This window comes from Corvus cornix, chromosome 19, assembly GCF_000738735.6.
Source record: "Corvus cornix cornix isolate S_Up_H32 chromosome 19, ASM73873v5, whole genome shotgun sequence".
Lineage (NCBI taxonomy): Eukaryota > Metazoa > Chordata > Aves > Passeriformes > Corvidae > Corvus > Corvus cornix.
Genome location: NC_046348.1, coordinates 468,573 through 481,064, shown reverse-complemented (window position 1 = coordinate 481,064; position 12,492 = coordinate 468,573). Strand labels below are relative to the sequence as shown.

Genomic DNA, 12,492 nt, shown 5'->3' with positions numbered 1-12,492 from the left:
AGATAAGGGTCTGTAAGGAGCTGTGGCCCCGGGGCTGCGGGTGCTGCAGAGGTGCTCAGCCCAGCAGAGAGGGGGATGGTACTTGTTTTTCTGCATCGTCCTTACATTATTTTTTGAGTCTGCTCTTGTCCTGTGAACACAGTGTACAGCCAGGATCCCTCACAGGGACAGGGCAGTGGAAATGCCAAGAAATGCTGTTGTAGGATGTAGAAAATAAGAGCCACATCTTGCTGCTGTGCTGCTGCTGGAGGAGTTGCCTGTATAGCAACAAACAGGAGAAGGAGCTGGGAGGAGCCGAGGGAAGAGGTCTCTGGAGCAAAGACAAGTGGAGTGTGTGGTCATGGTGGATGGTGCCTGTGTCCCTGCCCCAGGAATCCCCCCGAGCTGCCCCTGGGCATTGCAGGGTGTTGAGAAAGCTCCCAGGCTCAGCCTCCAGCCTGATCCGTGTCTGTGAGGGACCCAGCACAGAACAACGAGGAGCCACTGCTCTGCCACAGCTCCATGGACAGCTGCCCACGTGGGAAGGGCCTCAGGTGCAGGGAGCAGCATTCCTCAGCAGGTCTTCTCCAGATTTATCAGCTGGGTCTTGCTCCAGAACAGCTGCCAGTATTTTCCATATGCTCCCCATGCACATTTGGAGCTGCAGAAGCCCATTTGGCTCATTGCTCGTTTTCCCAGTGTTCATCATTAATCATGGAATCATGGAATGGTCTGGGTTGGAATGGACCTCAAAGCTCATCCTGTTCCAGCCCCCTGCCATGGCAGGGACACCTCCCACTGTCCCAGGCTGCTCCCAGCCCCAATGTCCAGCCTGGCCTTGGCCACTGCCAGGGATCCAGAGGCAGCCCCAGCTGCTCTGGGCACCCTGTGCCAGGGCCTGCCCACCCTAATGCTGGGATCAGGCCCAGCAATCCTGGTCACAGAGAGGCTGCTCCGAGCTCAGCACGCAGGGCTGTCACTGCCCCATGAGTGTCACAGCCAGGGTCGGACACAGCTCCAAGATGAGGTCCTTCCCAGCTCCCCCAGGCTCTGGGAGCAGCCCAGGGAAGGCTTGGGACGGCTCCTCCTGAGCTGTTGGAGCTATCCCGAGACACACTCTTTGCATTTCCTGTGACAATCCCATATTAACCCCAAGCCACGATCACATATTAACCACAGCTGCCAGCCAGGCGAGCAGAGCACAGTGATGCCATTCCAGGTGAATCCAGCAGGATCACGGGCCCTTGGATACTGTGTCGGTGTTGGTTGAGGCAGCGCCCGTCAGTGCTCCAAGGGAGCAGGGGGTTAATTGGGAGCTTCCCTGACTGCTCCAAGCCATAACAGATGTGATTGCTTCCCTGAAAACCTGGATTCCGAGAGTTTGTGGTGCTTGGCTTGGTAATGCTGTACTCTTTCTGGTGTCCTGAAGTCTGAAGTCTAAATTACAGCATCCCAGAACGGTTTGGGTTGGAAGGGACCTTAAAAATCATCCACTTCTCCCCACTGCTGTGGGCAGGGACACCTTCCACTAGACCAGTGTTTTGATAAAAGGATATGAACTTTCATTTTAAAATATTTCAAATTTCACTGAAATCCTTTGCTTTTACTTTTGTTTTAAGCAGTTCCAGACCTGATCAGGAGTTGGATACAAACTCACAGCCACAGATATTTGCATGAGACATGAGAACTAGTTGGTGTCCGTGCTGTGATTTTAGGATTTGATGATTTTAGCTCACTTTCATGGTTTTGTTAGACCTGTTCTTGTTTTGATGCCCAAGACTTGGTGCTACCAAAAGCAGCTCTGTGGCTTTGTGGTGCCTCCCCACTGTGCAGTGCTGGGTGCTTGTGGATATGGGATTGGTGCTGGGTTGTATCACTGCACACGCAGCAAAAATCCCCCCTGTCACTGCCAGCAGCATTCCTGGCACTTTTCTAACAGGTATAACCCTGGGATTGAGGGGGAATGTCTGCCAGCCACCTTCCTGGGAAGCCCAGTGCCAGGGGGTCAGTGGGGCGCAGCTGGAGGCCTTAGAACTGTGGTCTCCAGCTCCACGGAGTCCAGCCAGGCTCTGGGGGACTGTGGTGGTCCGAGTGGCTGGGGTGACACCCACCTTGGGCAGTGACTGGTTTTTTGTGGTGTTCAAAGCCCCACTGGCTCGGGCAGGGCCATGGGATGTAGCAGTGTTGTGGTGATGCCCAGCCACAGGGGGTCCTGCACCTCTGGGCAGGTCCAGAGGGTCTGCAGGGTGGGCTTGAGCTCCCCTTCACAGTGCTGAGCCCCAGGATCTGAGTTTCCCTTGCGTTTGTCCTGCAGTCCCACCCGCTATCCCTGTGCAACACCAGCGAGGATGAACACACGGAATCGGGATTCATCACCATCGTCAAGCTGGAACAGCCGGATCGGGATCCCAACCCCTGCCTATCCCTGGCTAACAAGGTGAGTGCAAAAACGCCAGAAATGGCGTCAGCCTGGGAAGTGAAACCTGTGGTGCAGCAAAGAAAAGGGCAGGAGAAGGCAGCTAGGTAAGAAAGAGCTGTTGGGAAGTGGAGAAAAGGACAAGGACAGAGCAGGGTCCTTGGCAGAAGCGGTCCTTTGGGAGAGATGCTGTGCCAGCCATCCCAAACACCCATCCCTCCACCTTTTGGACTGCCTGACTTTGTGAAAGGTGTGGAGTTCCCCCTAACCTGGCAGCTCTGGGATGCTCAGACCTTACCCCAGCATCCAGCACTCTTTGCTGTGCAGCAGCCTCATGCCCCTCCTGTTGTACAGCCTCACGTTGCTCCCTGGCCTGTGAGGGGATTTGTGTTTGTCTGTGTTCTCTGGCCTGTGGGAAAACATGGACACAGAAAACATCTTCTGTGGCTCTGTTTCCAAAAATAATGCTGTAATACTTCACTGGATGAGGCTCGAGAAGAGTCAGTGCTGAGCAATGAGATAAATGCAGACCAGCTGAACTTGTGGTGGGTCATGACTTGTTAACAGTTTGGGCCCTGGGAGATCTCAGAGGTCTTTGGATCAGGCACCTCAGTGTGCAGTTCCTGTGCCAAAAGCTGAGGTCACTGGTCCAATTCTCTGGTAATAAAGAAGTCAGGTAGGAACGAGGGCCATTTTAAGCCTTAAAATCTTTGTGACTCTGATTAAGTTGTGTGGATAAGGACAGCATTGGCTTTTTCTCTTGATTGTCTCCGTACCAAATGTTGGGCTATTTTTCACAAGTGTTTGCAAGGGTGAAAACCCCCTTGTTCAGCGCTTCCTGGCTTTACGTAGATTGCCTTCAGGTGATTCCACCCTGTTGCCTTCTTCCTGCTGGTGGTGATGTGGTAGGGATGGGGATAGGGTCCTTTTCCATGTTCCCTGCAGCTCAGCTGAAGAGGGCATGCAGAACTTGGACTGAGCACTTGCTCCTTCACCGCAGGGTTTTTTCACAGAGGCTGTGGCATCAAAAGCAAGGAAAGGGACGTGATGCCATGATGGATTTCCCATCCCAGGGCTGGTTCCCCCTGGCTGCATGGGCAGCCAGGCAGCAGTACCTATCCCTTCCTGGGTTGCCCAGCCCAAATTCGGGTTGCTGCTGCTCTGGAGCTGGTGCCAGCTGTTGGCACGAGCCAGTGTGATGGAGCTGTCAACCTGCTGTCAGTTCCCCCACACCTGGAAAATGGCCTGGGCCCACCTGGGCAGCTTGTGACAGACACAAGGAAAAGGGCTGGGCAGGTGCCCCCAGCTGTCCCATGTCCATCCAGACATGACCAGCACATGACAGTGGTGCCAGGATGCCCCGGGATGTTGGGGCAGGGCAGCAGTGGCTGTTTGGTCAGTGCAGCTGCTGTGGAGGATCGTGAACAGGAGGATGGAGCAGCTGCACAGGCCCATCTTCCATCTCAGAACCTTAAAAGGTTTTAAAACTTAGGCCGTGTTGGATAGGGCTTGTAGCAACCTGGTCTAGTGGAAGGTGTCCCTGCCCATGGCAGGGGGTGGACCGAGACTCTGATCACAGCACTGGAAGTACCAGTGTGTTACCGAGTCCAAGGAGCAGCTGAGGAAGGTTGGCACAGGGAGACAAGACACAGTGCATTGCTGCACTCTGCTCATCCACTTGATCCCTTCTCCAGGACCCCTGAGCCCCCCAAAGCAAACAAACCCCTCGGTTCACCTGATAGACTGACAGTTCACTGGCCATCAGTCATCACTACTCTGTTACCAGAGCCAAATCCAGCGCTGGATTTTGACATCCAGCTGCACGTGACACCAGTTGCCATCCTGCAGGTGTTCCTGCTCTAAAATCTCACCAAGGGATCTCCCACAAATAGGAGTAGTTTAGCCATGAAATCCAGCAGATGCTCCTTAAGCTGGCCACATCCCTGGGCCCGTCCTTGTATCATGGATCTCCCACCCCCTGGAATTCCTGCCTGTCTGCTTCTCCATCCTCCTGAAGCCTCTGTCAAGCTCCTTCCCTCCAACATCGTACAGATCAGAGAATCACAGAATGGTTGGGACTGGAAGGGACTACAAAGATCATCTCACTCTAAGCCCCTGTCATGGGCAGGGATGCCAAGGTCTCCCCCTCAAAATCCCAGGACCACACTCCTCCTCTGGAGCAGGGGTGTAGCTGTGGGATGTGGCTCATGCTGGCTGGAGCAGGAGCCTTGTTTTCCTGCCAAGTGCTTCTTGGGGCAGAGCTTTGCATGTGGAATTGCAGGGCTGTATCAATGGTGATAAAAATAGCCATGTGCAGAGTGTTATCACAACCTCTGCTTCAGCTGTCACCCAGCCAAGCCCTGAACATGGACAGCCCTGGCCAGCCCCACACAAGGAGAACTCCACCAGCCACCTGAGGCACTTCCCTGCTTCCTAAATTCTATCACTGCTTCAGCATCCAAAGCTAAAATCATCAGGGAAGGCATTGGAGGAGAGGAAGGCTTGGGAAGGGCCTCTGGAATCAATTCAAAGTGATTTACTTTTCTTTCTGATCATCATTTGTAAATTTTTGGGAGTGGCTTTTTTTTATTTCTGAGAGAACCAGTGATTGCAGGTCTGACAGACTGCTGAGACTGCTGAGATCTCCAAAATCATCCTGTAAATACATATTTGCACCAGAAGTGTTTCAGTCCTCAAAGAGGAAGCTCGGCTGTGCCATGTGGCTGGAGAGGTACAGCACAAAGACAGCAAGCACTGAGAAAAGTATTGCAGCAAGCAGGTTGTGAAAGGCTTGAACAGAATGATGGAATATCCTGAGCTGGAAGGGACCCCCAGGGATCACCCAGCGCAGCCCCTGGCCCTGCACAGACACCCCAACAACCCCACCCTGGGCATCCCTGGCAGCGCTGTCCCAACGCTCCTGGAGCTCTGGCAGCCTCGGGGCCGTGCCCATTCCCTGGGGAGCCTGGGCAGTGCCCAGCACCCTCTGGGGGAAGAACCTTTCCCTGATCTCCAGCCTGACCCTCCCTGACACAGCTCCAGCCGCTCCCTGGGCCCTGTCCCTGGTCACCAGAAGTTGTGTCCTTTGCAACAGGAGTCAGAAAGATGCTGGGAAAAGTCAATTCTGCAGTCTCAGCAGTTCATTGCCTCATAGTCAGTGTCTTTAGCAGGATAAAATCTTTGCAGAGCTGTTTGTTGTTCATCAAAGCCTGACTGACAGGTGGAATTCACTCCCTGAAAGTCCTCTTCAGTGGTAGCAAACACTGAGGTTCCTTCGATCCCAGGCAGGACCCTCTCTGATCCCTGTCCTGAGCCTTGATCCCACTCTTCCGGGTTTCCAATGAGTGTCAAATCCTATCAGCAACTCAGACCCTCCACATCTACCTGTTCCCAACCATCTGCACCTCCATTCCCAATGCTGTCCCTGGCCCCCACCGGCCCTCGCCGAGGTGGCCCAGGAGTGAGGGATGGAGCTCTGCCGTGCCGGGAATGCCCCATCCCTGGGCTCACCTGGCTCCCTGTGTTTGATAGCGCACCTGGGAAGGGTGGCAGTGCCCTGTGGCCCCCGAGCCGGCTTTGGCAGTGCAGCTCTGTTTGCTCTGGACGTGCAGATCAAAGGGCTCCGCCTGAGCCACCGCGGCTCAGCCCAGCGTTCTGCTCACGTTCCGTCTGCCCGAGGGCTCCAGAGGCTGCCTGGGAGGAGGTGGGTGACCCCGAGGTCCTGGCTGCCTTACCTCACCAGGGTGGCATGTGTGCTCGGCTGGGTGGGTCTCTGAGCTGTCCCTCCCCGCTGGGAGAGCCATGGCACTGCTGACCCTAGAGCAGCCCTGCAGCTCTGGCTCCACCTGAGCTTCTCCCCGATGAGCAGGGGCAACCAGGGAGAGCTGCAGGTGGGAGTCAGGCCCTGTGACAGCCCTGCTGCTGCCAGGTGACAGGCAACGACCTGTGCACATCTCTGCTGTCCGTGGAGGTCAGCAGGGCTAACGGGGCTGCACGTCCCTCCCCAGCAAATCCAGCTCTGAAGCACAGGAGCACCTGGCCCACGGACAGCTGGGGAATGGTTAGGTCTGTGTGTTGCTGTGATTGCAAGGTCACCAACTAGTTCACCTCCATAGCTTTTGGCAGAAACCATCCGTGAGCCGCAGGGCTCTGGCAAGAGCAGGCACTGCAGCCCAACACAAGCTCAGGAGCCAAGGTGGGAACGGTTTCCTCAGTCCAAGCAGGTGCTTCTTTCTCCTGGGAAGAGACGCAGACCCAACGGCAGGTGTGGACACAGGTTACAGTACAAAACGTCCACTGAAGCTTCTGTTGTTTTGGACAGGCGAAGCTGGCGGGGGAGCGTGGAGCCCGTGCGATCCTTTTCGATATCACCGACGATGAAAGTGCTGCTGATCAGGTACAGACCCCAGGGATACCCTCAGTTACACAGTGAAACACAGTGCTCTTGTCCCATCCCAAAATGTGCTCAGGCCAGGACCCCCAGCCACCAGCGGGAGGTCCCGGGAGGATGCTGCTAATGTTGGATGTTGGCTCTTACCCCACACACAGACACTCTGCGTGGCACATCCATGCTCTTGGAAGACATTGTATGGTCAATCGAGCTTTTCTGCCAGGAGCTGGATGCTTCCTCTTGGGAAGTTACAGATTTCCCCATCCCATCTAGTCCAGACAGCCCAGTGTACGTCGGGAAGGGTGATTTCTCAAGTTTTCAAGCCAAAGTCACAGCACCCTTCTTTGCTGTTGGTGCAGGTTTAACCTTGGTTTAGACACCTCCAAAGGTCCCTTTCCCCAGCACTGCTGTCATCTCTGGAAGGGAATCAATTCCCCATCCAGATAATCCAGGGATATGAAAAACATCCAGCTTTAGGTAGAGAACAGACAGGGGAGCTGGTGCCTGAGCTTATACAAACTCTGGGCTGACTCCTTGCTGGATCCATCCCTTGTGGCTCTTTCATGCACTTACAACTTAATTTCTGGCACCAGAGAAACACAGCAGCAAATGCAGGTCCATGAGGTGATGCCGAGGTTGCTCAGATCCCAGTCTCTGATCCCTACCCCGAGCCTCAGCTCCCACTTTTCCAGCTTTCCCATTTGGTACACCAAAGCCAAGAGTGTCAAATCCTGTCAACAACTCGGAGCCTTTGGCCTCACCTCCATGGTCTTCCTGACCATCTGCACCTCCATTCACATCTCCCTCCCTGTCCACCAACCTTTGGATTTCCCCAGGTATCCCCCCAGGGTATAGGAAGGGGTTACTAGGTCTGATGGCCACCCTGATCCAGGTCAGTGTGGAGGAGAGCAGGCTCGGACACTTGCTGAGCCAGCCCGTGCCAGGCTGCCTGGAGCACAGTGGAAAACTGCCAGCGTGACCAGGAAAAAGCAGAACGTCCTTAGGGAGGAGGGGAACTGGATGGGTCCAGAGCAGAGGAAGCGTTTCTGTGGTGAAGGCAGCACTCAGCAGTGCTGTCAGCACTTCCACAGGGAAGAGGAGGGACCAACAGCTTTTGCACAGGGGCTTGAAAGGAGCTCACGAGACACCAAGCAATGTCCAGTTTTGCACGAGGAGTCACCAGCGGGGAAAATGAAGAAATCCATGCTGGAAAATTGGTAAAAGAGAAGCTTCCATCTGACTCATCATAGAGGGATAGCATAAATTTGGGGGAGCAGTCAGTCTCTGAAGTGTTGCAAGAAGCATCATGAGGAGCAGATGTGCCTGGGGGGCCAGGATCATCCTTGTTTCAGGCTGTTCTGGATCAGCTCTCACTGTGTTTGTTTCTTTGCAGCTGAGGAAGCCCAGAGGCCTGAGCCAGCCCGTGGTCCTGATCAGGGGCCACGATGCTGAGCTCCTCATGGGCGTCGTGAACAAGAACAGAGAGGCCCACGTGAAGATAGAGGTCAAGGAGCCACCAGCTTGGGTGAGAGACACATGATTCTCACTGTACCTGCCCTTCAACCTGCTGGGCTTTCCCAGGGAGGCCAAGCTTTCCTCCTCAGGATGGAGATCACGGCCTGTTGCAGGAGTTGTCTGTAGCATTCAGACCTGCTGCAAGTAAAGGCTCAAGAGCACTTTGAGCGTACTTAGTTTCTTTTGCTCAATGTCATGAGTGAGGTGAGGGGATTTTCTGTCTTTTCAAGTAAGACCAAGCCTTGATTTTCTCATCTTGTGCTACCTTAGACCATGGTCTCAAGGGAGCTGAGATGTTGCAAGACAGAGTTATTCCATTCTTGGAGGGATGTGCGGAAAAGACTGAACCCTTTTTTCTTTTACGTGTAAAGAGCAAAAGAGGAAGAGCTTGGCCAAGGATGGTATTTTCCAAGGCTGATGGTCCAGAAGAGATTGAGATTCCCCTAGCCTCTAACTCCCACCAAGAGAATTTCCACAGAAGAGTAATTTCTGTCCTGTTTTATCCAACAGCCAGACTACGACGTGTGGATTCTTCTCACGGTGGTCAGCACTGTGGTTGTCATCATTCTGATTTTTGTTGTCCGCACAAAGTGCCAGCTGAACAGGACTCAGGTAGGGATCTCATGGAGCAGACGTGTCTGGGCAAACAGGAGTACAGGAAAAGCAGGAACAGACACTGGGAGAGGAAATGGGCAGATAGTGATAGGACAGGGAGAACAGTTTTAAACCAAGAGGAGAGATTTAGATTAGATGTGGGAAGAAATTCTTCCCTGTGACGGTGGGGAGGCCCTGGCACAGGATACCCAGAGCAGCTGTGCTGCCCCATCCCTGAAAGTGTCCAAGGCCAGGTTGGACAGGGCTTGGAGCAACCTGGGATGGTGGAAGGTGTCCCTGCCCATGGCAGGGGAATGGAATAAGATGAGCTTTGAGGTCCCTTCTAGTCCAAACCATTCCAAGATTCTATGATTGTATGATTTAGTATTCTTAATAGAAATTAACAAATTAAATAATTATCTTCCCAGAGTCAGATGTATTTCCATATTTGAGAATATCTAATTAGTCCTATAGAGAGACAATCCTTTGGGGATCAAAAATTCAACACTGCTGAGTGATTTTGAATGTCTAGGGCCAGATGTCTCCTGCTGGTGACAAAGCCTACTCTGGCCAAGTCAGCTTAGACAGAAAGTCACCTCTGCAGATGGGTATTGTCCCCAAATTTCTGATAATCCCGTTTAGAAGACAGGAGGGCAGAGTAAGGCTGAGCCTCTCCTCAAGCCCCATCTGTCTCCGCAGGACTCGGTGCAGCAGCAGACCCTGCAGGCCATCGGGCAATTGGCCACACGCCGCTACCAGCCCCGGGCCCGGCCGGCCCCGCGCTGGGACTCGGCCAGCAGCTGCAGCTCCGCCCCGGTCTGTGCCATCTGCCTCGAGGAGTTCAGCGAGGGGCAGGTGGGTTTGGGCAGGGCTGCTGGGCGGCCACGGCTCTGCCTTCCCGGGTGGGGGGGTCAGCAGTGGGAGCTGAGCATGGCAGGAGCTGGAGGCCTGTGAGATGCTTCCTTCTGAGCTCCTGAGTGCTGGAAAGGGACTGCAGCCATGGAAGTGTGCCTGCCTGCCCCTGGGCTGGAAAGCCTCTGCTGAAGTTGTGTCTCCAGGCAGGTCTCCAGCTGTGGCTGTGGGGTAAAATGCCCATAAAATGCCTGTGTTGAAATAGAGTGAAATTGGGTTTGCTCCTCCGGAGCACCCAGCCTGAAATCTGCCTATTCCCGAGGGCCTGCACCTCTCTGGATGTTCACAGAGCAGAACCGGAGGTGCTCCACAGCCCAGCTGGGCTGCAGATCCCTCAGTGTTAGACATCTGTCCATCCTTCAAGGCTCACTTCCATCAAGAGGGACCCATCCAGGTCTTGGAACATGGTTCTCCTTGCTCATCCTCCTCCTCTCCACTTCTTTCTAGGAACTGCGGATCATCTCGTGCTCCCACGAGTTCCATCGGGAGTGTGTTGACCCTTGGCTGCAGCAACACCACACATGTCCACTTTGCATGTTCAATATTCTTGGTAGGGCTCAGACACAGCATTTCCTGGCTGGGGACAGGGTTGTGTGCAGGATTGTGCCCAGGAGCTCCAGGTGCTCTTGGGAGATGGATCAGCAGGTCCTTGTGTCCCTGTGCACGGAGTGGACAGGGCAGTCAGTGTGTGCATGGAAAGGAGTCCGTTGCCTGTGAGCCCCCCAGGGTACAGCGAGGTGCTGGGCTTGGGCTGGGACCTGCACCAAGAGGAGGGATTCCAGTCCTGGGGCCTGTGGGGAAGGAAGGTGGGATGTGAGAACTGCGGCAGCAGGGACAGTGCTGAGTGTGCAGGACCATCAGAGTGGTTTGGTGGTGGCAGCAAGGACTTGCAGAGCAGGGGTAGGACATGGGGCCATGGTGGGAGGGCAGTGGAGCATCAGTGCCGGGGCTGCTGCCGTGGGGCTGTGGGACGTGTGCTGGATACTCCCTTCTCTCTCTCCACAGCCAGAGACTCGGGGGAGCAGGCCACGGCTGCCAGCTCCAGGCTGGTCCCTCAGGACATGGAGCCTGGACGGCGACTCCACCTTTTCCGCCAGCATCCAGGACATGCCCTTTACCACCTCCCACACGCGTATCCTCAGAGGAACCTCAGGAGCTTTCTCCCAGAGCCAGCCCCCGGCAACCCCTTCTTCCACTCTCCAGAGCTCTCCCAGCTGGATTTTGGCACCATCCACTACATGCCCTACAGACCAACCACCTCCCTGCTGGCCTGCGGCCACGTGGCCCCGCTGGCCCCGGGCTTGCTGGGGCAGCAGCACCCCAACCCCTCTGCATGCGGGCAGGCGCTGGCACCCCACAGGACGTGTCCCCTTCAGCCCCAGCCCCCCTGCCTGGCGCCCAAGGCAGCCCTAGCACAGAAGCAGCACCGTGCATCCGCCCTGCGCCGTGGGCTTGGCCACGGGCACCAGCACAACAGCAGCGGCTCCGGGGAGAGCTATCTCACGGAGCACAGCGGGTACCTGGCTGACGGGCCGGGCAGCGACTCCAGCTCGGGGCCCTGCCACGGCTCCTCCAGTGACTCCATGTTGAACTGCACGGACGTCAGCCTGCAGGGCATCCACGGCAGCTGCTCCACCTTCCGCAGCTCCCTCAGCAGCGACTACGATCCCTTCGTGTACTGCAGCTCCGAGGGCCCCGCCACGGACCACGGCCAGGAGCAGCTGCGGCCGCCCAGGGAGAGGCGGCCCCGCTCCTTGGACCTGATGGTGCCCAGGAGTGCCGCTCCGGCCAAGCCCCAGGTGCTCAGCCATGTCCACTACCACCACCACCAGCACCACCACTACAGACGGGACTCGGAGTGTCCTCCTGGCCGGGCTGGGCAGGGGCCGGGGCCACGCAAATCCCGATACTCTGGGGCCAAGGTTGCCTTCCACAGTGCTCGGACACAAAAGAGGACTGAGAAAAGCCATCACTCTCAGCAGCCTCTGGAAAGCAGTGCTGTGCTGCAGGAGGCAGCTCCAGCAGGACAGCCAGCCTGTCCCCAGGAAGGCTGGAAGGCCCCTCACTCCCCCTCTACTTCTCCAAGCAGGTTGGACTTCAGTGTAGATGCCAACAGACAATCGGGAGCAGCTGGCACACCCCCTGTCCCACTGCCCCCCAGATACAGCTTACAGAGCAGGCATCACCGAAGGAAAAGAAAGTGTCCCCTGGAGCCCGACCCCGCTCTCCTGCCCAAGGACTCAGCCGAGCCCAGAGCCTGCGACACTCACCTTCCTCCCGGCCATCCTGCTGGCTACCGCTGCTCTCCCGAAGCCCAGCCCTGATCCCAAGCGCTGCCCTGCCCAGCGGCTCCCGGCCGCTCTGGAAGTGTTTAGTGCCACAGTCCAGCTCCGAGCCGAGGAAGCAGGAGGAGGGGTTGTCAGGACGGGAGGGAAACCGCTCAGTTCCTGCAGATTTCTCAGGGACGGGCACCCCCAGACACAGTCTGAGTGTCCGCCTTCACTGCCCATCTCAGCAGGGTGGTCCGGGTAAGTCTGGCCTTCACCTCTCCTGGCAGCAAGCAGGTGAATGAGGGGGGTTTGATGAAGGAACTCTGGCTGCCAGGACACCTGGTACCTTCCTGATGGGCTTTCCTACAGGAGCACTGACTGCAGGAGCATTCCAGAGCTCACCTGTGAGGGTGATG

At 55.9% G+C, this 12,492-nt stretch overlaps 1 protein-coding gene across 1 annotated transcript in view; it reads left to right on the top strand.

The window, feature by feature from the left end:
* Positions 1-12,492, top strand: part of RNF43 (ring finger protein 43) — a 60,925-nt gene that overhangs the window by 39,422 nt on the left and 9,011 nt on the right. Inside the window, 8 exon segments of the mRNA XM_039562972.1 lie at positions 2,294-2,416; positions 6,717-6,791; positions 8,179-8,310; positions 8,811-8,912; positions 9,594-9,749; positions 10,254-10,356; positions 10,812-12,125; positions 12,128-12,334. Of these exon segments, the coding sequence (XP_039418906.1) occupies positions 2,294-2,416; positions 6,717-6,791; positions 8,179-8,310; positions 8,811-8,912; positions 9,594-9,749; positions 10,254-10,356; positions 10,812-12,125; positions 12,128-12,334 (2,212 nt within the window).